General features: G+C 37.0%; 1 protein-coding gene across 5 annotated transcripts in view; it reads left to right on the forward strand.

The window, feature by feature from the left end:
* The window catches only part of AFG2A (AFG2 AAA ATPase homolog A), a 392,555-nt gene that overhangs the window by 146,078 nt on the left and 220,627 nt on the right, over window positions 1–25,850 (forward strand). For 4 of the 5 annotated variants that reach the window (XM_032146808.2, XM_058436727.1, XM_058436728.1 and 1 more), the window contains exon 14: window positions 5,761–5,887. In XM_032146808.2, the coding sequence (XP_032002699.1) occupies window positions 5,761–5,887 (127 nt within the window). Of the gene's footprint in view, window positions 1–5,760; window positions 5,888–22,187; window positions 22,422–25,850 lie in introns of those variants that run through there. The other variant, XM_058436729.1, reaches the window with a different exon arrangement.

Raw genomic sequence — 25,850 nt, forward strand, 5'->3', positions numbered from 1 at the left:
GACTACATTTATTTTATTTTTTATGAAGATGGGGGCTTCACTCTGTTGCCAAGGCTGGTCTCGAACTCCTGGCTTCAAGAAATCCTCCCACCTCGGCCTCCCAAAGTTCTGGGATTACAGGCGTGAGCTACTGCACCTGGCCTAAAAATGTTTTAAAATTTCTCTTGAAGTTTCTTTTTTTTCCTATGTATTACAAGTGTGTTGTTCAGTCTTTTAAGTATTTTGGATTTTTTTTTTCTTTACTGTTTGCTGTTGACTTTTAGTTTAATTCTATTTTGTTCTGAAAGCAGACATTCTATGATTTCTTTTAAATTTGTTCATGTGTGTTTTATGGACAAGAATGTGGTCTATCTTGGTGAATATTCTGAGTTTATGAAGAATGTGTTGGCTGTTGCTGTATGAATTAGTATATAGATATAAGTTATATCCAGTTGAATTGCGATTTAGTTCAACTATGTTCTTACTGATTTTTTTGCCTGTTGGATCTGTCTATTTCTAATAAAGGGATGTTGAAGTTTTCAGCTATAATAGCGTATTCATCTGTTTCTCCTTACAGTTCTATTAGTTTTTGCCTCACGTTTTGCTGATTTGTTGTTAGATGCATACACGTTAAGGATTGTTCTGTCTTCTTAGACAGTTTACCCCTTTATCATTATATAATACCCTTTTTGGTCTCTGAGAATTTTGCATGCTCGAAGTCTACTGTGTCTGGAATCAATATAGCTACTCCAGCTTTCTTTGGCTTAGTGTTAGCATTGTACTACGTCTCTCTTCATTCTTTTATTTTTAAGCTATATTTGTTTTTGTTGGTAAAGTGGGTTTCTTGTAGACAATATATAGTTAGGTCTTATTATTTTATTTATTCAATCTCTGTTCTTTAATTGGTGCATTTAGGCCGTTGATGTGTAAAGTGATTATTGATACAGTTGGATTAATATCTACCATAATTGTTTCTGTTTTCTATTAGTCGCCCTTGTTCTTCATTCCCATTTCTTCTTCTTTTTCATGGCTTTAATTGAGCATTTTATGTTATTTTATTTTATCTCTTTTCTTAGACTGTTCAGTTTTTTGGGTTTTTTTGTTTGTTTGTTTTTCAGTTGTTATCCTAAGTTTTGCAAAATATTTCTACTTTCAAATAGTCCTATTCACTTCACAGGTAGTGCAAGTACCTTATAATAAAAAAAATTCCTAAGTTATCCTTCCTATGTCCCTTGTATCATTTTTGTCATTCAAATACAAGGTAGCAAATACATTGTTGTTATTTTGAACAAGCTTTTGTTAGATCAGTTAAAAGTAGGAAAAATTAAAGTTTTTATCTTCGTTATTTCTTCTTTCTGTTTCTTTATATAGATCAAATTTTCTGACCTATATTAGTTTTCTTCTTTCTGAAGAACTTTAAACATTTCTTGCAAGGCAGGTCTACTGGCAACAAATTCCTTATTTTTATTTCAGAAAAATTTTCTCCTTCTTTTTTGAAGGATGTTTTTGCAGGATATAAAATTATACAGTTGTGGGTTTTTTTCTCTCAGTAGTTTAAATATTTCACTTCACTTTCTTTTTGCTCACATGGTTTCTGAGGAGAAGTTAACGTAATTCTTGCTCTTCTGTAAGTAAGGTGGTCCCCACCCCTTGACATGTGACTTATTAAAGGTTTTTGAAAAATCTTTGATTTTCTGCCTATGTGTAGCTTTTTGTTTTTTTGTTTGTTTGTTTTTACATTTATTCTGCTTGGTGTTCACTGGGCTTCCTGGATGTGTATCTGACATTAATTTGGGGAAATTCTCAGTGAATGTTTCTTCAGATATTGGTTCTGTTCTTTCTTCTTTTGGTGTTGCTATTACACATGCTACACCTTTTGTATTTGCACCATAGTTCTTAGATATTTTGTTCTGTGTGGTTTTATTATTTTTTTTTAGATGTAGTCCAGTATTTTGTTTTATAAAGTTTTCATCATCCCTGCTTTTCAGTTTTGGAAGTTTGTATATACATATCCGTAAGTGCAGAGATCTTTCCTCAGCTGTTTCCAGTTGACTAATGAGCCCATCAGATGTAATCTCTATTTCTGTTACAGTGTTTTTGATCTCTAGCATTTCTTTTTTATAGCATTTCTTTTTGATTCTTGCTTAGAATTTCCATCGCTCTGCTTACATTACTCATCTTTTCTTACTTGTTGTCTACTTTGTCCATTAGAATCCTTAACATATTAATCATAGTTTTGATAGCCAGACATGATATATGGGATAAAATGAATTGCAGTAAATGAGGCTTTAGTGATATAATGGTAAGGTGTTGGGGGGAGTATGGGAAGGAGTGTTCCATGGTCCTATGATTAGATCTCAGTCTTTTAGTGAGTCTATACCCTTGGACTGTGAACTTCACAATTTTCTCCCGTTAGGTGGAACAGGATGGCTAGATGGAACTGGAGTTTTTTATCTTCATCCTTCCATGGGAAAGGCTAGAAAGGGCTGAAGTTGGGTATTTCTCTTCCTCTGGGTCAGTTGGTGTCTAATAAAACCTCAATAACATAAGCTCTGGGAAGAAATATTTTCTCTTGAGGAGCAGGCCTTTTTAAGAAGAGAATGCTCTAGTGTATTTCACAATGGATATTTTTCCTTCCTCCTGCCAGAAGCACAGGGGGATTTTTCTCAGATCTTCACTGTGAGAAGCTGGTGTAATTGCCGAAGATAAAACTCACAAATGTGTGAGGGACCCTGCTGTATGACTCTCAGACTTGTCAAACACTGAACCCCCAGCAGTTGTTAATTACATTTCCGGTTGTCCTACCCTGGCACTGGCTCTCATGGAGGTTTCTCTTTGTGGGTTTCTGCTCCAGAAAGTTGGGATTTTCTGTACCTGGGCTGTCTGTCTCTCCAATTTTGGGGGCAGTGATTTGCCCTGTGACCTTACTAATATGATGGATCTAAGAAGAGTTGGTTTTTCAGTTTGTTTAGCTTTTTACTTGCTGTTAGGACACAGCGAAGACTTCCAAGCTCTTAACATTCTGGACCAGAAATTGGACCAATGCTGTCCTTTTATTGTCTCTTCTCTACACTGCAGGCAGCCATGGTATTTCTCAAAAACACAAATCTGATTAGGTCATGTCTCTAGTTGAAACATCCCATTAACTGTAGCATAAAATCCAAAGTCCATGATTTGGATAACAAGGTCTTTGTTTTCAGCCTTGGTTTATTTTTCTGTACTATCTTTTATATTTTCACTTTACTGTTATGCTGAGCCATTGTGTGCTTTATCCAGTTTTTAGTATTCAGTGTTCTCTCTCTTTCCCTCCTTTCACCCTTTGCTTGCCTGATACCCACTAGGTTTTTAGGTTTTACCTTAGAAACCATCTTTCTTATGACAGCCCACCTTGACTCTCCTGAGACCTGTCCATATTACCTTCCTGAGTTTTTTCTGGTATAGAATCACAAGTGATTAGCAGAGTAGATACAATTAAAGGCCTCCAATGTAATTTATTGGCAGCCTGAAATATTTACTATGCTTGCAGTAATTATGAAAGACCTCCTAAAGCTTTTGCCAACTGTGTTTCTACTTGACAGTTAAACTCCCACGTGGAAAAGTTATAGAGAATCTTTTGAAGGGTGTTGATAGTGTATGGCTCTGTGTGCCCACCCAACTCTCATGTCAAATTGCAATCCCCGTATGTTGGAGGAGACTCCTGGTGGGAGATGATTGGATCATGGGGGCAGATTTCCTTCTTGCAGTTCTCATGATAGTGAGTGAGTTCTCATGAGATCTGATGATTTAAACGTGTGTGGCACTTCCTCCTTCGTGCTCTCTCTCTCTGTCCTCCTGCCATGTGAAGAAAGTCCTTGCTTCCTCTTCTCCTTCAGCCATAATTGTTAGTTTCCTGAGGTCTCCCGGTCATGCTTGCTGTTAAGTGGAACTGTGAATCAATTAAACCTGTTCTCTTCATAAATTACTCAGTCTCAGGTAGTTCTTTATAACAGTGTGAGAACGGTCTAATACAGATATAGAATCCATTTGTTTATAGTGTTCAATGGTTATTCTTACGTAGAGTCAAATAAGCAAATTTGTGTACCAGCAAAGTAGCTACCTGCAAAAATTAGTGCCCAAAACAGTTCTCATTGACTTTGCAAGTACTCCTTGGTCCCATATATTTTAAATACTGGAGAAAACCATGTAAATTAATAAATTAGCTTTGTGATTTGTATGACAACCTCATGTGCATTTGATTAGTGTCAGTTAGAGGCTATTCTCCTGTGGATACTCTAAGTCAAATTGTTTAACTTATAATGCATGTTAAGGTCTAAATACTGTCATTTAGAGATGCTGATTACCTTATTATTACATATATTACATGATGATTATACTGAGGTGTGCTTCATCACAGGTGCTAACAAAGTTATTGGGTGTGTGTCTCCTTCTACTTTACGTCCTCTTCCACCCAAGTGCATCTAATTGAATTTACATGTTTAATACACTTACAATGCTGTATTACTCTATAATTGTCCACTCAGTTGTTTATTACATATTTATCAATTCCAAATAGGTCTTGGAGGAAATCCAAGCTATTGCTAATGAGAATTGTTTTGCACATTTTGATTGTGTGATACAGGGTTTTGTTCATTAGTAGGATCTGTTGAGTTTACTTCTTTTTTTTTTTCTTTTTTTTGGGACAAAATCTCACTCCGTTGCCCACGCTGGAGTGCAGTGGCATGATCTCCGCCCACTGCAACCTCCACCTCCCAGGTTCAAGGTATTCTCATGCTGTGGCCTCCTGAGTAGCTGGGATTACATGTGCATGCTACCACACCTGACTAATTTTTTTATTTTTTTTAGTAGAGACGGGGTTTGGCCATGTTGGCCCGGCTGGTCTTGAACTCCTGGCCTCAAGTGATCCACCTGTCTCGGCCTCCCAAAGGTTTACAGGTGTGAGCCACTGTGCCTGGCCCGAGTTTATTTCTTAAAAACTTATATTTAGTCATTTTTTTGTGGTCAAAGGACATGAAGTTAAAATAAAGGATAGTTTGTTTAGAACTGGCTTTGTAATTGACTTGGTACATAAACCAAAGGAAAAAACTAGCAATTTGGTGATGCAAGTCTGCCTCAGATTCAGCCTTTTCCTGCCTCAGTCTCGATATTGGGATACAGGCCCCCCACCAGCCCTTTTTAGTAGAGATGGGGTTTCACCATGGTCTCGATCTCCTGACCTCGTGATGTGCCCGCCTCGGCCTCCCAAAGTGCTGGGATTACAAGCATGAGCCACTGCGCCCGGCCTTAAAAATATTCTTAATATTTATGAAGAAACATCAGAAATATCCCAGTTGTTATGGATGTGTAATGAGTTTTTTATTTCACATAGACTTTACGTTTCATGTGAGGAATGGGTTTGTATCTTACTCAGTTTTTTATTCTAATTTCTGTCAACATATTTACCATGTAGAATATAAACATTCATTGAACAATTCTCTATGTATTTGATGAGCTATTTTAAATAATCTTATATCTTGTTTTCCAGTGCTTTTATTTCTGACATTTATTTAAATATTTTTGTTTTAGAATGAAAATGAACATGGTTGATGATAGAGGAAAATAAATGATTTGAATACATTTTGTTTTGAGATATGATAATGCAGTAAATAAAGTCTCAAAGGCATACTTCATATTCGAAAATAGACATGATTTTTCTTGTTATAGACTATAGAACCTTTAAAAATTAATAGATATAGTATTTGAAGATAGGTAAAGATATTTTTTAAACTATATTTTCAAAATCAGTTCTTTAGGTGCTGGGAATGTAGCTGATCGTGTTTTGGCTCAGCTCTTAACGGAAATGGATGGGATTGAACAGCTAAAGGATGTGACCATTTTGGCAGCTACTAACCGCCCAGATAGGATAGACAAGGTAAGAGAGAAGGCATTGTGGATATTATAAAATCAAGAACTGGCTTGTTTGATTTTATCAGGTTTTTGTTTTTGTCAAATTACTTTCTAATCAGTATTTCATTTAGAGGATATTGAAGAATGTGAAGCAGGTTCACTGTGGACTGGTTACCATCTTGTCTGAGTCTGGTAAGACAGAACATTCTTGCATACAAGTTATACAAAGCAAGTTTGCCACTTCCAGATAGGCAGCAAGATACAGCAGAAGCCTAGGATTCATTGCAAGCCAGTCTCTCAAGATTCAGGAAAGCTGCCCTGGGTGAATGGAATCTTGACTGCATATGCCCCACTTGCACTGCAGCTGAGGGCCTCTGGAAAGCACCCTGTTCTGGGTTTTATACACTGAGGATGTGAGACTCACTGGGCTAAAGTGTTGGAGGACATCCTGTTTCTAGGGGAGGACTGGAGTAGAGCCTGGGCTGTTCCAGCCGGTCCCTCCCTGTCTCAGGATGTTGCATTTCCCACACATGCTATAGTTATTCTTGAGGGCTATGAGGGGAAAGAGAGGACTAGGTCATTCCAAGACCACCTAGAGAGCTGTCCTACAAAGGATCCTAAACTAAAGGAAATGAAGAGAACAAAGGAAAGCTTTTATTTACATTTTTATTGCTTATGATTCAGTATTAATGAAACTATTTCATAACTCTTCAATATCTACTACCCCATCTTGTATCTTACTTTTGGCATATTTCTCTAGAGAATTGAAGTTTTGAAATTCTTTGTTTCATCTAATTTATTCTTCCAGAGTTTTCAACATTTTTATCTATACGAAGGTACATTGTAGGTATTTAGCAAGTACTAGTTAGACTCCAGTTACCATCAACACAATAACTTTGAAGAAGTACTGTCCTAATTGTTGTTTTTAATGTAATTAGAATAAAAATAATGGATTCTTCTGTTTTTTTAAGAAGTTACTCAGGCTGTCGCATTAAATTAAGTAGTATAGGTGCAAAACCAGTCCTTTTAAACTATTACTACCACTTTTTCCCTAGGTCACAATTTAATAAAGGAGTTCAGTAATTTAAGTTCCTCATCTATAACATGTAATATTTTATAAGGATTTAAGTTGAGTAAACATTTGCTCTCAGAGCATGAACCAGTTTCTCTTTTTTGTTGTTGTTAGCATTATTGCCTTGTGTATGACTTTATGAGCTACTTTATTCCTGTGTCCATATACACATTCTTTCAGTTTTAAAAAATGTGATTTTTAAAAAAGACCCCTTTGAATGTAACTATTATGTGGCAAGAAAGCCTTGCTTTGGTTAGGTATTTTGCTATGTGATAAAGATCCTTTGGTAAAATGCAGGAAAGCTTTGGACCTTAAAAAATCATTCCCTTCCTGTTGCTGTATTTTATTAGAAGATAGGTGAGTTCTGAGTATTTATAGAATCTGGGTTGGTGTTAAGGCATCTCTGAAGTCTATACAAAGTATAAGACTGTATCTTAACAAGGACTGTAGAAACTGCTGAAAGAGCCCTTAAAGTTTACCTAATTCTGCCTCTGGTTTCACAAATAAAGGGTGCTGAATCCAGAAAAATCTTTCTCCTGGTAAGAATTCATTGTATTTTTATAATATTTATTTCCTGGTTTCCCTGTGGTTAATAAGCTCTAAAATGTCTTAGGATTTTTGTCACTACGGCCTAATCTGATAGTAGCCTTCTTTGGCTTCCTAATGTTGGGTGTCCTCGATAGTAGATATATTTCTTGAAGTAGGATGTAAGGCTTACAGTAAACTTAACTGCATTTTTCTAAATCAAGCTGTCTGACTTGGCCTGTTTAGTGCTTGTATTGTTGTTTTCTTTCTGTGTAACAAATTACCACAAATTTAGCAGCTTCGCACCCATTTGTTAGTTCACATTTCTTAGGTTAGAACGTGGGCACAGCATGACTAGTTTGTCTGCTTAGGATTTAAACTAAAGACTGAAAACACAGTGTTGGCTGGACTGCATTCTCATTAGGAGCTCATGTTTCTAAGCTCACATGATTGTGGCACAGCTCACTTGTGACTGGGGCTGAGGACTAAAGACTGAATTTCCTTACTTGATGTCAGCTAGGAGCCACTCTCAGCTCCTAAAGACTACCCACATTCCTTGCCACACAGCCCCCTCCTCCATCGGAAACAGCAATGGAAAACTCCATTATGTTTTATCCCTGTCACACTTCAAATTTCCTTTGCCAGGAAAAGCCCTGTCCCTTTGGAGGGCTCATCTGATGAGGTTAGCCTTATTGAGGAAAAATCTCTGGACCTTGAAGTCAGTTGATTCAGGATCCTGCAAAAGCCCTTCACGGTAGCACCTAGATTAGCATTTGGTTGAATAAGTGGGAGAAGATATGTTTCTATCAGGGTGATACAAGACAGGCCAGCCCCAGAATTGGGGCATAGCCTAGGAGGGTTCTTCGCTACCCCCAGGAAAGAATTCAAGAGCTTGCTGGTGGTGTTAGACAGCAATCTTTTATTGATTGGTACTGCCCCTTGTGGTGCAGGGCTAACTCATAAACAGTGCACCCAGAGTTGGCAAGGTATGGGCTTTTGGCAATTGTATTTATATTCACTTATGCTCACTTTCATTTACATGCAAATTAAAGGGTGAGTTAACACAAATTGATTCTATGAAAGGGCAACTTCTGGGTCACTGCCATGGAAAGGGGTGGTAACTTTTGAGTCTTTGCCATGACATTTGTCAACTGCCATGGTTCTGGTGGCAGTGTCTTATGCCAGTGAGCATTGAGCGCAGCCAGAGATCGCTTTTGTTGCCATCTGCTGGCTTTGGCCAGTTTCTTCACTTTTCCCCATCTGGACTAGATCCTGTTTTGTTCAGCAGAGTTTTCACCAGAAAACAAGTCCTGTTGGTCTCCTATCTCATTCCCCCCTCACAGATTAGAAACTCCTCCTTAATCTTAAAAGGGCTGCAGATGGGCACAGGTCTATCTTCTGTAAGTGCTTTCTGCTGATTTTATAAACATAGGCTCTGCCTAGCATGGGAGGAGTAAAAATCTCTGGATACCTGATCTAAGGAGCCCAACAGCAGGATATTTTCATTTTCTGGGTCAGAAGATAAGATGAGTTGGAAGCCTTGTGCCAGCATCATCTTTATGTTGACTTTAGAAGATACAAGCTTTACTAGGAGGTTAAACAAGAAAATTACAATTATAAGGAAGAGAAAACTTAATGCTCCTATGCCCACCCACAGCATCACATTATTTATCTGTGTGTTTGTGAAATAATAGCTTTAAGTCTTCTAGAGGTTTGTAAGTTATGGTGTCTTCCTCTTATACCTGCAGGGACTTATAAGAAACAGGTTTAATCCTGGACAGCTGTATCCAGCTAGTGATTCTGTAATGTTTGACAGCAGTGGAGGTCCTTAACAATATCTGATAGGGGTCCTTCCATTTTAGGTTGTAATTGATCATCAGGGGATCTTTCTTTTTAAGTTCTTAGTAAGACTAAGTCTGGTTAAACAGAGGAACTATTTTTTTCTTTGTGGGAAACGGCAACACTTTATTTTCGTAATTTTTAAAGGCTTTTTGAACCTGGTCTAAATTCCAAGAGCAGGGGTGGCATAGTGAAGTGTGTCCAACCCCCTATTTCCCATCATGGCCTGAATTAGTTTTTTAGGTTTCTGTAGGATTTCCTTTGGCCAGGGAACTTATAAGTCAAAAGACATATAGCCAATTAAACATTTTAGGCCAGAGAGGAATGGAGGTGGCTTAAAACATTTTAAGCAATATAAGAGTCAAATATTAAAAGACAAAAATAAGGTTATATATCAAGAAAAACCAAGAGCATCGAATCAAGCTATACTGGGGGAAAACAGTGTTCCTGTAGACCTCTAAGGCAAAACACTCTAGTATCAGGCCGTAACAGCAGTCAGAACCAGAGGAGAAACAAGTCACAGGAGCTGACAAAAAAGCTAAAGGAGAGTTACACAAATCTGAGAAGCTTTCAAAAGAAATAAATCACAGAATTAAAAAAGCAAAAATTCTGGTAAGTTAGCAAATTATACCTTAAGAAAACCTGGCTCTTAACACCTAGACCATTTTCAAGAAAGTCCACCACAAATAGTTTTCCTTCAGTCACAGCCAGCTTAATCACACACAAAACTCTCCTCACAAATTCCCTTTCACAAACCCCATTATCACCCACATAGACCATCCGTGACATGTCTGGACCTTGTGACCTGTCCTATACCATCTCCCTCTCAAACAACCGGTTACTTTACTCTAGGACAAGAATCCACCATGCAAGGTCCCTCATACAAAATCACTTTCTTTATATCCTTCCCCACAAAAAAAAAAAATATATATATATATATATATGTATATGTGTGTGTGTGTGTATATATATATATATATGTGTGTGTGTATATACGTGTGTGTGTGTGTATATATATATATATATATCTTCTATCCACACTTTCATCATATCCCTCTTTTTATTCACTGATTCCCTCTTATTTTGAACCATGGCCTAAATGTGCTGTATATATTCGGTAGTTATTGTGGGGAAAGTGCTTTCAGTATTTAGTGATAATTGTAAACAAGTTTAATATTTAATTCATTTCTATTTCAGGTAGAACTCCATGTGGAATGTGAATTTTTTTTAACTATACTTTTGTTACTACTCAGATGATATATACTATATCAAAAGTGTATGTCCTTATCAAGTTCTCTGAAATTTGTGAAATACAAGAGAATATGCAGTAAAATTTTAAGTCTGTTTCCTTTCCAGATACTTTTTCTCTGAAGAACTACTGTGGAACATTACTTATATTGTTTAATAGTACTGTAAAGTTGTTTCCACACTTGTATGATTAGCACATAATGTTCAAACCGTGCCATGAATGTGCTGGTAGAAACAAAACAATTTTAAGGACAATTAAAACAACAACATCCTGTTATGAAATAAAGACACAGTTTTTACCATCTTTATTGTCTGGAAGAAACTGTAGTAGGAATAAAAGAGGTGACAAAGAGTTAAAGTACATTTTATGTTTTTAGGCTAAAACTGATTTTAAAAAAAGACCATTGTAGGGTCAAAGAAATATATATGGCTGGGCGCGGTGGCTCACGCTTGTAATCCCAGCACTTTGGGAGGCCGAGGCGGGCGGATCACGAGGTCAGGAGATCGAGACCACGGTGAAACCCTGTCTCTACTAAAAATATAAAAAAAAAAATCAGCCGGGCGTGGTGGCGGGCGCCTGTAGTCCCAGCTACTCAGAGAGGCTGAGGCAGGAGAATGGCGTGAACCCGGGAGGCGGAGCTCGCAGTGAGCCGAGATCGCGCCACTGCACTCCAGCCTGGGCGGCAGAGCGAGACTCCGCCTCAAAAAAAAAAAAAAAAAAAAAAAAAGAAATATATATATAGTGTAATTTTGGCTACATTAAATCCAGGCATTTGGTCTTTTAAATTAGCTAGCGTATTTTACAATCTTGTTGCCTCTTACCCCACAACCTCTATGTTATGATTTTAGGTTAGTATGTTAAAACAAGGAGAATTCCTGGACTGTCACAGGAGTGAAATTGATATCATTATGTTACCCATGTGTTGTGCATATTTAGTGTCTCTTTTTGACAATATTTCAGTTTCATGTCTTCTGGGGAGACTAAAGCCGAAGTTTCTTGGGGATTCTGGTGTTTCAGCAAAGACAGTGAGACACATAGCTCAAGAACTGCATTATTTTACTCCTTGCTATGTCACATTTACGTGTCAGACTCATTTGCTGTGATGTGGCACACTAGGCTGAGTGAAATAATTGCTTGTGATGTCCCTAAGTCCCCTAGGCTTTTTTCTACCTCCTGCTTAGATAGTGAAGAGAAGTTGAAGTTGCATCCTCTAGTGTTCATTTTGCGTAAGAGTGACAGAATGTGGTAGGACAGATGAAGATTAATGAGATTGTGTGATGTCAAGTAGGCTCATTGTCTTTAGATTGATTGCTGATGGTCTGGATTTCCGTAGCATCAGGAGAGTTTAGAAACAAACAACTAATTTATTAATGATGCCCAAATAATAGTTAAATGCCCAAACTTTTGGAGTTTGTTGTTCACTGTTAACAACTGCTGTGTGGCCCCTTTAGAAGTGTCCAGTCCATGACATTTTATACATTTGTGTTGAATCTTAAGGAAAACATGATCATGTCTTCTTTCTCAGGTGATAAGCATGCCTCAAAATAGTTTAATTCTGTGAATATCTTTGAATTCAGTTTATTTGGGTACTTTTAGTACTGATACCTACTATATAACAACTCCTAATAAGAACTATTAAATTATGAGCATTATCCCTAGAGTATAAACCTATACACTTTTCTTGTAGTAGGAAATTTGAAGGACTTCAAAAATTTTACTTTAAGCCATCTATGGAAAAGATTGCCCAATTGAGAAAAATTGTGAAAGTTATGTAGAAGTCTTGAATAATTTTGGTTTCAGGATTATTTTCTATTGTTGTGTTAGACTCATGGAGGTAGTAAATTGGCATTAATTGTCCTTACAGTTTTTCTGGAAGAGGAAATGTGCTTAATGAGCTCAATAAGACATAACATTTTGTTTTCTTACATTGTTGCAAATTGAAGTTGGGTTTTGTTGTTTGTTTGTTTTGAGATGCAGGTCTGGCTGTGTTGCCCAGGCCGAAGTGCAGTGTCTATTCACAGATCGTAAAGTAGTGCAGCTTTGGACTCCAGCAATCTCCTGCCTCAGCCTCCCAAGTAGCTAAGATTATAGGTGTGCATCACAGCATCCAGCTTAAAATTTAGTTTTCTAGAAAGTTTTATGACATGGGGAAAAGTTAATTAGCAATATTTAGAAATGTCCACAAATAAAAAGCTAAATATACGTATCTTCCAATATTCAAATGACTAGTATTCCAAAAATACCCTCAGAAGAAAGGCTACAAATATTTGTTCATTCTCCATTTTTCCTAGTTATAACTATTGCTTTTCTAATATTACTCTTCTTAGCTAAGTCAGAACTAAAAAAAAAAAAAGCTGCAAGGACTAATTGACATTAATAGTTCAAATGAATCATAATTCTTTACTTTCCCAAAAGTATTTAAGGAATGGATGCCTATTAATCTTTTACATTGTTTATCAAAATGATGTGAATAGTCTTTGGTGAGCCATAATAAGATTAGAGCTGGAAAGCGTCCTGTATAGTTGTTTTCCAATTTCAGCTTTATCGTCTTTACATAAGACTCTCATAAGTGTTTTTGTTATTGTTGCTGGATTCTTCTTTTGTTTGTTTTTTAAAGCTCCAGGTGTTTTAACATCTATGACAGTTCTTCTTCTTTATCTTCTATGGCAGCCCCTTCCAAGTTTTGGCTTTGGGGATAGAGAATTGGGAGAGATCAGAGAAGAGAGACTGGTGAGAGGTTGTATGCATATATGGGTCTTACTTCATTTTGATGTTCATAAGATAAAGACGCTTTATCTCAAGAGTTGGCAGACTATGGCCTTTAAGCCAAATGTGACCCACCAACTGGTTTTGCACATCCCATTGTCTAAGGATAGTGTTTACATATTTAAATGATTAGGAAAGTACTTTAAAAGTGTTTTTTTGTGACATATGAAAATTATATGAAATTCAACTTTCAGTCCCCATAAATAAAGCTTTATTAGAACACATCCACACTAATTTGATTATATTTTGTCTGTTACTGCTTTTGCACTACTGTAGTAGAGTAGTTACAGTACAGACTTATGGCCTATAAAGCCTCAATCATATACTCTGGACCTTTGCAGAAAAAGTTCCTGACTCTTGATTTGTCCTTGTAAGTTTTTAGAAGATTAGTAGCCTTTAATGTCTGTTGTTCATATATGAGCCTCACGTTTTCTTTTCTTTTTAAAAAAGATTATTTATTTTAATTGACATAAAAATTGTATCTGTAGAGTACAACATGTTGTTCTGATAATTGTGTATGCACTGTGGAATGGCTAAATCAAGCTATTTAACGTGTGCATTACTTCACATACTTCTTATTTTTTTGTGATGAGGACACTTAAAACCAACTCTGTTAGTAATTTTTAAGTATACAATGTATTGTTATTAACGATAGTCACCATGCAATACAATAGACCTCTTGAACTTATTCCTCCTATTTAACTGAAGGTTTGTATCCTTTGACCAATATCTCCCCAACTCCCTTAGACCTCCAGGCCTTGATAACCACCATTCTACTTTCTGCTTTTATGAGTTCGACTTTTTAAGACTCCACATATAAGTGAGATCATGCACTATTTGCCTTTCTTTGTCTGGCTTATTTCACTTAGCATAATGTCCTCTAGGTTGATCCATGTTGTCACAAATGACAGGATTTCCTTTTAATAAAGGGTGAATAGGATTACCTTCTGTATACATACCACATTTTCTTTATCTGTTTATTCTTCAATGAATACTTAGGTTGATTCCATGACTTGGATATTGTGAATAATGCTGCAGTGAACATGGAGTGCAGATGTCTCTTGGACATACTGATTTCATTTCCTTTGCATATATACTCAATAGTGGAATTGCTGGATCATAAGATAGTTTTATTTTAACATTTTTAGGAACTTCCACACTATTTTCTGTAATATCTGAAGTAATTTACGTTCCTACCAACAGTGTACAAGGGGTCTCTTTTCTCCACATCCTCACCAACACTTGTCTTTCATGTTTTTGACAATAGCTATTCTAACAGGTATGAAATGGTATCTCATTGTGGTTTTCATTGGCATTTCTCTGATGATTAGTGATGCTGAGCACTTAAAAAATATACCTGTTGGCTATTTGTATGTCTTCTGAGAAATGTTTATTCAGGTCTTTTGCCCATTTTTTTAATCAGGTCATTTGTTGCTGTTGAGTTCCTTATAAATTTTGGTATTTTAGATTTTAACACCTTATCAGGTTTGGTTTACAAACATATTCTCTCATTTTATAGGTTGTCTCTTCACTATGTTGAATGTTTCCTTTGCTGTGCAGAGGCTTTTTAGCTTCATGTAATCCCATTAGTCTATTTTTTTCTTTTGTTGTCTGTCTTTTTGAGGTCGTGTTCAAAAAATTATTGTCCAGGCCAGTGTCATGGAACATTTTCCCTATAACTTCTTTCAGTAGTTTTTCAGTTTTAGCTCTTTATTCATCTTTAATTCATTTTTAGTTGAATGAGCCACAGAGTTTTTTTTAAAGATTGTTTAAACATGTTTAACACATAAGTTTTCTGAAGATACACTGTAAGTCATATATGAGTAAAAAATGTAATACTGAACTTAAATAATAGTAGGGAGGCTGAATTAACTTATTTCAAGTGTACACCATCCCCTCTTGAAAGCTCTCTTAATCTTTAATTTTTTAAATACATTTTCTTCCACTAAATACTTATTTTTTCCAACTGACTGACTCCCTAAAACTCATAAATCTACAATTTTTATTACGTGAGTAATGTAAATATTTATTCATGGCACCTGAATCTTAAAGTTCCATTGGTTATTAGCTTTTTGTAGTTGTGAGTTGTATGCCCTTTTTAGTATTTAGCATCATTGGGATTTTCAGGCTTAGATTTCTAAATTTTGAAAGATTCTGTGTTTAGATATATTTGTTTAGTAAATAATATTTGATGTTGTCAACGTGAATTGAAGTATGTTTAATATTAGAGAAAGTAATGCCATAATAAAATACATGTTGCTGTCAATACCCAAGGTCTAAAAGAAATTGTTTTTTTCAAGATTGGAGAGGACATAGAAGGCTCCATGGTCTAGATGACCCATCTGATACATTGACACCTGTTGTAAAATCCCAACCCATCATTTCTTCATCCTTTGCTTATTCACCCACACTGATGGGGAACTATTAACTCACAAAACAGACCATTTCATTTTTGTGTCAGACTATTAGGAAGTTCTTTAATCTGATGAACCAGCAGCTGTTCGTCTCCCTAAACCTTCTATACATCTACCTGATTTTATTCCAAAATCTGTAAAGAACAGTTTTTAATCCTTCTTCTATATGGTGTTCCTTTATTTTTTTTTAAACTGTTAGGTATCTTGTCTTTACACTTTATCTCACTAACCAGTCTTTTGTTTTTCAGGCTTGAGATTTTGGATTATTTCATATGCCATTCTTTTTCCATCTAAAGCATTCTCATCCTTTTCTATTTGTCCTTTTCACTCTGAAGTTGTCACATCCACCAACAAATATATAATGATTGGTTGTGTTCTATCAGTACAGAACTTAGTGAGACTCCTACTGCCTCTACTCTGAATACCTTGCTTCTACTAATGCATTCCAGGATTTTGTTAGCTTATTTGTCAGCTGCACATTGAGATTGCTATTGAATAAAGTCATCAAGAACAACAACAAAGGTAGAAAGCCCAGGTCTTTCTTCAAAGTCTGCTAAATAATAGTTTTCACCCCTTGGGCTTGTGCAGTTAATTAAGTTTCAGCAACTGAGGCACAATATATACCAGATATAGAAGTTATCCTCCAAAATTAGCTCCTCTAAGTTTCTCCTACTTTTCATATGATTCCCAGATAGTCTTTTCTTTAAGTCCAAGTGATTTCCCAATTATTTCCATGGCTGTGGCTACAAAGGCTTTAGGCCATAGGAATAGAGGAATTTATTCTTACTAAATTCATCTTATTAGATTTGATTAATCTTCCCAACTTGTCAACTGTGGGATCTTGTTTCTGTCGTTCTCTATGTATTTCTTTATTCATTGATAGCAAAGGCACTATATATCTTAAATACCAAGAAGAATTTACATAGCTTTCTTATTGAAAAATTGTTTAAAGTATCTAGTTCAAGATCTCCAATCTAGGTGAACTTCATGGAACATTTAATTGACATGGAGATAATTAGGGGATATTCTGAAGAGTTACCAAAGAGAACTCCTAAAGAGAAACTAGATGGTTGAGATTATTTATGGAGGAAGAACAGATGAAAGTAAAATTCTGCTGTTAAGAATACTATCTGGGTAAAGAAATGCTTTCTGCTTTCTTTGATGGAAATAGATAAGAGTGAACAGACTTATATTCATTCATTGAAATTCAGATAAATTCATAACCAAAGTTTTATTATATATATACCGTTAAGGTGAAGAGTTCAACACTAATCTAGTTTGAACTCCGTATATATTTAAAACCAGCTATTTTAATTTCTTTTAGCTTTAAGACAATGCTGAAATATGTACTTAATTTTCTGAATACTTTGCTCTTTTTTTAAAATTATTTCAATATATATTTTTTATTTTCCTGCAAAGGTACTTTGAACATCTCCATTTGGAGAGAGATATATATATAAAATCTGTAAAACAAGTTACGGGTTGGACAGGGGCCAAGTGGAGAAAAAAGTATCAATGCAAGATAAAACATACAACAAAAGGGAAGTAAGGAACCATCTACCCTGTGCTTCCAGAAAGCAGAAGCGATCAGAACTGGTGATGTTAGTCTGAGTCAAAGATGCCAAAAGGACCTTAGGAAGTGCTCTGTGAAAGCCATGGTTACCTTTGATCTCACCATGGCTGGCATAGCCCTAGTGAGACAGAGCTTGACAGGTTTCATTCTGGTTTAGTCTGGTGCTCAGACTAGCAACAGATTCATTTCATAATTTTTTTAAATTTTATTATTATTATACTTTTAAGTTTTAGGGTACATGTGCACAACGTGCAGGTTTGTTACATATGTATACATGTACCATGTTGGTGTGCTGCGCCCATTAACTCGTCATTTAGCATTAGGTATATCTCCTAATGCTATCCCTCCCCCCTCCCCCCACCCCACAACAGTCCCCAGTGTGTGGTATAGCTGCTGTTTCATGAATTTGTGATATTAGACTTATTGTATGAGGAGTTTTGTATTTTTCTTCTTTGAACTTTTTGCTTATAGTGCTTTGGGTACAGACCTTCCCAAACCTTAGTATTTCTGGATGAATTTTTCGAGAGTGCACAGCATTGGAAAGGAGCTTTTTCATAATCCCAGCAGTGTAGCTGAGGAATGGGTCTGGAGGAAAATGAGATTTGACACCTGTAACAGAGGATAAATATGATAGGGGCCAGAGTGGCTTATACAGAGTGTGATAGAAAAGCTCAAAACTAACAGAAACAAGCAATGGAAGAGTTAAGGCAGACAGATGGTTGCAGAGATCTTAGTTTCTGATGCTAACTTTGTTGTTAACAGACTGTGTATTATTTGAAATAATTTATCCACATTGAGCATCTGTTTCTGTATCTGTGAAAAATGTACTAGATAATCTTTGATGTATCATTCAAGCTCTACAATTATCTTCTTTTGTGACACAGAGACACAGACAAGAATAGAGATTCTCAATGTTATATAAAAGGATGTTATTTACCAAACAAGTTTCTGAGGTTTTTGTTTTTTGTTTTCTGTTTTGTTTTGTTTCTTTTTAGGTACCACCTTCCCAGACTTTCTTGTTATTGTAACATTTATTTCTTCAAACAGATCATAAAGCAAGCAGATATTATCCAGGTGTGCAAAAGTGATTAACCATGTGATTTTCAGAAAAAAAGGAAGAAAAAGCAATCAATCAGCCTTTAAGGCTGTTGTTGTATAATAAAAACCTTACTTGACAGTTGAAGAACACCTTAACTTTTTCATTTAAAATTTATTACTCTTTGAAAAAGGAGAACTTGTTGAGCAGCATATTTTCTTCTTTCACAGATGTCTGATTAGCCTGCAATATTTTGGTTCTATTTAATATACCTTTAACTATTTTTTAATGAATATGAATGTAAAAATAATGTTGAGTTAGAATAGAAATATCTAACTGTATGATCAAAGTTGAATCACTTTTAAATTTGAAAAAGCTTCTTGTTTTCTATTGTTAATGCTCCTAGAATCTTGTATTTGGGAACTAATGTTCAGTGTAGCCAAAACCTAAATCTGGAGCTATATATTGAATGTTTTAAAGTCATTAGTAGAAGGGAAATTTGGTGCCTAATTTTAAAGTACATAGAGAGTATTAACAATAATGAAGTGTCATTTTGTTCCTGGCATTCTGTGTGTGTGTGTGTGTGTGTGTGTGTGTGTGTGTGTGGTGTCAAAAAAGTATCTGAAGGGGCCTATAATAGAAAACCTAGTTCCTTTGTGATATACACAATCTAGCTTGAAATTTTAATGCATTAAATTAATAAAACATGAAGAGTTTAAGCTTTGTAGCACTTGATTGATACATGCATCAGAATAAATTTGGAAAAAAATGAACCTTCATACATTTTGACTTCTCTGTTTTCTATTTGGTAACTTTGGTATTGCAGTTACTCTTTTTTGACACAAGATGGTGATGTTCACCTGAAATGTTTCCTGAGTACAGGCTCTACTGCGTTTAGAGGCTCCCCCTTATTTATCCAAAGAGCTGCTTAAAGAAATGAATGAAACTGGCTTTGCTTTAAGAGATAATAGTTGAAGAGAGCAAGAGAGTGTATCCTCTTTTATAACTGATTTAACAAATAATGATTCAAATTTAAGTGTGGGTTTGTGTGAGTTGAGGATTGGGGAGCTGAGAGCACTGGGAAAAAGGAAAGTTGAACAGTGGAGAATTAGCAGTCATTAGGTATGCAGAATGCATTAAGTCTATGCTATGTGTTTTACATGTGATATCTAGTTAATTTTAGTCAAATATGAGCACTTGACATGTATTTTACAGAATACTAGTGCATTCCTTGTTTAATTGTGCAAGTTTGGAAGTGTGGTGTGTGTTTGTTCTTTCTTAAAAAAATTATGACGTATCATCAGCCAGTGTAGTAGCTTTATTCATAATTTAAGTGATACTATCTGTTTCATTTTTTAAAATACACAAGTTTCTTATATATAGTTAAATATGTATTTAACATAGTATCCAGCAATCTCAGTCCTAGAAATTTACCCAAGAAAAATGAATAAATTGTCCAGCAAAGACCTGTTTGTAATGTTTATAGCAACTTTATTTATAACACCTAAACAACCCAAATGTCTACCTACATGAATGAATAAATAAGTTGCAACATGTCCATACAGTGAAATACTACTCAGTCATGAAAAGGAACAAATTATTGATATATGCAAAGATGGATAAATCTCAAAAGCATTATGCTAAGTAAAAATAGTCAGATATCAAAGACTATACAATATACTGACATTGTGAGGACTGCAGGGACAGAAATCAGTTTGGGGATCTGAGGGAGGAAATTCACCACAGAGCAGCAACGGGAAACTTTTTGGAATGATGTAGATATTCTGTATCTTGGCTGTAGTGGTGATTATGGGACTGCATATACAGGGATACCTTGTTATATTGTGCTTTATTGCACTTTGCAAGTAGTGTATTTTTTATAAATTGAGTATTTGTGGTAACCCTGCAAGTCCGTTGGTGCCATTTTTTCAACAGCATATGCTCACTTCACATTTTGGTGATTTTTGTAATATTTCAACTTCCTCATTATTATTATTATGTTATCTTGATCTGGGATCAGTGATATTTAACATTATTATTGTAATTGTTTTAGTACACCATAAACCACACCCATGTAAGACAGCAAACCTAATAAATAAATGTTTTGTGTTCTGACTGCTCCAACAGCCAGCCATTTTTCTCTCTCTCTTCCTCTCTTTGGGCCTCCCTACTCCCTGAGACACAACAGTATTGAAATTAGGCCAAAGAATAACCCTACAATGATTTCCAAATGTTCAGATTAAAGGTAGAGTCTCACATCTGTCACATTACTCAAATGCTAGAAATGATTACGTTTCATGAGAATGGCATGTCAAAAGCTGAGAGAGGCCAAAAGCTAGGCCTCTTGCACCAAATGTTTAGCCAAGTTGTAAATGCTAACGAAAAGTTCTTGAAGGAAATTAAAAGTGCTACTTCAGTGAACACATGAATGATAAGAAAGCAAAACAGCCTTATTACTGATATGGAGAAAGTTTTAGTGATCTGGATAGAAGATCAAACCAACTACAGCATTCTCTTAAGCCAAAGCCTAATCCAGAGCAAAGCCCTAATGCTCTTCAATTTTGTGAAGGCCGAGAAAGGTCAAGATGCTGCAGAAGAAAAGTTGGCAGCTAGCAGAACTTGGGTCATGAAGTTTAAGGAAAGAAGCTATCTCCATAGCATAAAAATGTAAAGTGAAGCAGCAAGTGCTGATGTAGAAACTATAGCCAGTTATACAGAAGATCTAGCTAAGATAATTAATGAAGGCAGTTAACTAAACAACAGATTTTTAATGTAGCAAAAACAGCCTTATATTAGAAGAAGATGGTAATCTAGGACTTTCATAGCTAGAGAAGAGAAATTAATGCCTGGCTTCACGCTTCAAAGGATAGGGTGACTCTCTTGTTAGGGGCTAATGCAGCTGGTGACTTTACGTGGAAGCCAGTGCTCATTTACCATTCTGAAAATCCTAGGGTTCTGAACAGTTATGTTAAGTCTACTCTGCCTGTGCTCTACCAACGGAACAACAAAGCCTGGTTGACAGCACAGCTGTTTACGGCACAGTTTTCTCAATATTTGAAGCTCACTGTTGAGGCCTACTGCTGAGGAAAAAAAAGATTCGTTTTGAAATGTTACTGTTCATTGACAATGCACATGGTTACTCAAGGCTCTAATGGAAATGCACTAGGAGAATTAATGTTTTTTGTGTCTGCTAAAACAGTATGTATTCTGCAGCCTACGGATGAAGGAGTAGTATTGACTTTCAAGTCTTATGATATAAGAAATACATTTCTTAAGGCTATTGCTGCTGTAATAGTGGATATGGGCAAAGTAAACCTCTTTGAAAGGAGTCACCATTCTAGATGCCATGAAGATCATTCATGATTTATGGGAGGAGGTAAAAATATGTCAACTTTAACAGGAGTTTAGAAGAAGTTGATTCCAGCCCTCAGGGATAACTTTGAGGGCTTCAAGACATCAGTGGAGGAAGTAACTACAGATAAGGTAGATATAGCAAAAGAGCTAGAATTAGAAGTGGAGTGTGAAGTTGGGACTGAATTGCTGCAATCTCATGATCAAATTAGAATGGATGAGGAGTTACTTCTTATGGCTGAGCAAATAAAGTGATTTCTTGAGATAGAATCTACTCCTGTGAAGATGCTGTGAATATTGTTGAAATGGGAACTAAGGATTTAGTATATCATATAAGTTTAGTTGATAAAACAGCAGGGTTTGAGAGGATTGACTCCAGCTTTAGAAGAAGTTCTACTGTGGTTTACCCTATCAAATAGCATTACATGCTACAAAGATATCTTTCATGAAAGGAAGAGTCAGTCGATGTGGCATACTTTATTGTTGTCTTTTTTTTTTAGAAATTGCCACAGCCACCCCAGCCTGAAGCAACTACCACCCTGATCAGTTAGCTGTCATCAACATCAAGGCAAGACCTACCAGCAAAAAGATTATAACTTGCTGAAGGCTTAGATAATCATTTGCATTTTTAGCAATAAAGGATTTTTAAATTAAGGTATATACATTTTCCCCCCATACATATTGGTATCGCATACTTAGTAGACTATCATATACTGTAAACATAGCTTATATATGTATTGGTAAATTAGAAATTCTTGTCACTTGCTTTATTGTGATATTAGCTTTATTGCAATATTAGCTTTATTGTAGTGGTCTGGAACTGAACCTGCAGTATCTTGGAGGTATGCCTGTGTTTGTCAGAACCCTTCTAGCTGTAAAAGTAAAGAGATTGAATTTTACAATATGTAGGGTATACCCAAACCACACTAAAAAAAATTGTTTAATTCGGAACACAAAAGAAAATGTCAGCTTTATACTTCAGCAACAGTTTCTTTTCACTTGGAGGTAAGGCCTCCTGCTTCTCAGCTCTTTTACCAATCTTTGACTATCTTTTACAACCCATTTACACAGACCTGCATTGTTATTGCCTCAGTGGGCTCAGAACTACCTCAGCAAAGAAGGGGACTTGGAGTGTTGCTTCACCAGCTGGAAACCTCCATGGCCAGTGGCGCCTTCTGCCTGAGTACTGCTCGCACCCACTGAGCTCGTTCTGCCCACTTGGCCCAGCAGGCTGTACTCTGCTCATGCTACTGGCCTGAATCCCACACCTGCCAAAGGCGAGCCAGGCATGGAGCGGTGAGGGTTGTATGGGCAAGTGAGCCCAGGTTCCGGCCACTATGCACAGCCAGGCACACAAGCTGCTGCACGAGGTGGGCAGCTCCAGGCACTGATAACAGGTGCTGGCTCCATGCAAGGCTGTGGATGGACCAGATATACCGCACACAGCTTCCACTGTGTGCACCCGTGACTGGATGAGGGGAACGCAGTGGTGCCCAGAAGCTTGGAGAAGCCAGGAGCCAGAGCCCCAAAGAGGGTGTCACAGCCCTGCCTCAGGGAGCCCGTAGGTCTGGGCTCCCCAAAGGGCTGCAACTCTTTTCTCCTTCTTATCACCCTCAATGTGGCAAGTCAGGGTGGGGGGTGTTTTTCAGCCCTGTTTGTGTTACTGCTCTTTCAGTCCCTCCATTTGGTGGGTCCTGAGTTCTTGTCCCGCGTGCGGGACCAGTGAGGTATGTGAACAACTGGAGGGTGAGCAAGGTGGAAAGGAGCTTAATTGAACAACAGAACAGCTCTCAGGAGACCTAACATAGGTAGCTCCTTTCTGCAGCTGGTAGTCCTGAAGTCTCTCCAAGTCTGGCTGAGTCCAGGGGATTTTATGGGCTCAGAAGGGACAAAGTGCATGCTGATTGGTCCAGGGGTGGCCATGGGCAGGCCCAGTGAAAGCACCCTAAGTTCTCACTCTGGGCCGAGGTCTCCACATGGAACTGGCAGCCCAGCCCCCAGGCTTCAGGCTGTCCGTGTCTTGAAGGTGGGGTTTCACCAGGGACCCGCCGCTTTGCACCCAGGAGCCTGTCTGCCTCCTGTCGCCAGGAATGTGTCATCCATGGCCCCCAGGCTGTTTGTGCCAAGGGGTGCCTGAAGCCCTATGGCAAACCGCCCTCAGCCCTCCTCAGCCTCCCTCCCATACTCACCAGTGCCCAAAGTCCAGAGGGGTTCAAGGTGGCTGGGGGCTGGCATCTCAGTATCTCCCTGAGCACAAGCACACCCAGTTGAGTTGTGACAGCACCCAGGCTTGGCCACAACTTTGCTCCACCCAAAGCCTGTGCCACAATCAGGGAGTGGCCAAGGAGCAGGAGCAGTCACTTCTGAGCCTGCAGGGGCAGGAGGGCTTCCTAGGCCCCCAAGAACACAAGGATGCCTGGGTCCAGAGTCACGGCTGGACAGCTGCTGTTAGTCCCGCCCTCCCAACTCAGTAGGGGCCAGGGCTCCAGCCTGTTCGCAGCCTTGACTGCTTGGCGGAGCTTGTAGCTCTAGCCACGCCTACCCAGTGCGGTGGGCATCCTCACAGCCGCCGCTCCAGACGGGCCGCTGCTGCCATCATTACTCCTAAGTTTCGGGGCAGAAATAAGTAGAATTTTAGTGCTGGAAAGATTTTAAAGAATTTGATTTCTTAATAAAAATTTGGCTAACTAGATATTTTACATGTAAATCTTTTAGAGAATTTATTCAGCAACAAAAATCAGTTATGTGTATACTGACAGTTTCTAATCTAATTTTCATAATTAAATATAACTAAAATTATGAAAATGTACTTAAAAAAAAAAGCTAGATTATACCCCTGTCTCCTAGAAGGGACAGTGCAGGTAAACCAGACCAGTGCCTTGTATCAATAATTATGTTTCATACCAAGTAATAATGTTTACCTTTTTGTTATGCCAGTAAAATTTATGGCCTAAAAGTTACATATTGTTTCTGTTTACATCAAGATATTTGATGACAGACTTAGTCAGAAGTATGTTTTGTTATGGAAAAGACAATGATAAGCCAGTTGTAAAACGAGTGCCTTTTGGAAATCTTGATTCCAGAACTTTTTTTTTTTGTATTAGAGTACAAAACAGAATATTTGTCATAGGATTTAAAAAAAAGTATAGTATATTCTATCTAAGTAGAAAGTCGAAGAAAATAGAATGCTAATGTTTGGAGAAGGTGATCAAAATTATATTTTTATGAATGTTTAGGATATTTTGGGAATTTCTAAGAGTTCAGCCTCTTTAATTCTATATTTTGGGGCTTAATGCATTTTTAAAAAAAATATGTGTGTGTTTTTAGAGGCTAGTAGAGGCCTGACATTTTGAGTTTAACAACTTTATGAGGTTTATTCTTAAATTCTGTATCAGACTTAATGTCTTTGAATTGTGTATTTAATATTTTGATGTCCTTTTGCTATTGCATTTATAAACCGGAATTTAGTCTTTGATGATTGCATTATATTACTAAGTGATTTGGGTAAAGACAGAGGGGAAAAAGAGAATGAGGGGAGATGAAGGAGGGTAGAGGGAGGTTGAAGTGGTATATGTGTGTGGGTTGTTGTATTTATGTTTTGTCTTGTTAGACAATTAGACTTGAAGTTAAACACTAGGAAATAGATGATAAGTTTATCTCTATACTCCCAGGAAAGTTTAACATTAGAATTAAGGCATTTAGCTAAACTAAGCCAAGATTGGAAAACTACTGTGCTCTATGCCTGTGTTTAGAAATAAAGTTTTATTGGAATACAGCCACATTCATTTTTTTTCTGTTGTGAGTGCTTTCGCACTGCAGTGGGAGAGTTGAATAGTGCTATATAGATTGTATGGCTGACAAGCTGAAAATATATACCATCTGGCCCTTTATTACTAATTATAATATGGCTTATAGAAAGCTATTAGTAATTATTAGAACTAAGAAATACTCATATGATAAAACTCTCTTACCTGAAGCAATAATAATACTGAGCCTCGTAGGAAAAGATTATATCAATCATCTGACACTGTAGGTGCTCCAACCCATTTTCTCACTCTGATTCTCCTTACCTCCTTTTATGCTACTCAGCTGTTTTTTTCTGTAGTGCTTATTAGTGTAGTGTAGTGAATATTATTACCACATGGTTTACTTATACACAGTAT

This window comes from Hylobates moloch, unplaced genomic scaffold (genome assembly GCF_009828535.3).
Source record: "Hylobates moloch isolate HMO894 unplaced genomic scaffold, HMol_V3 SCAFFOLD_3, whole genome shotgun sequence".
In the NCBI taxonomy this organism is placed as follows: Eukaryota; Metazoa; Chordata; class Mammalia; order Primates; family Hylobatidae; genus Hylobates; species Hylobates moloch.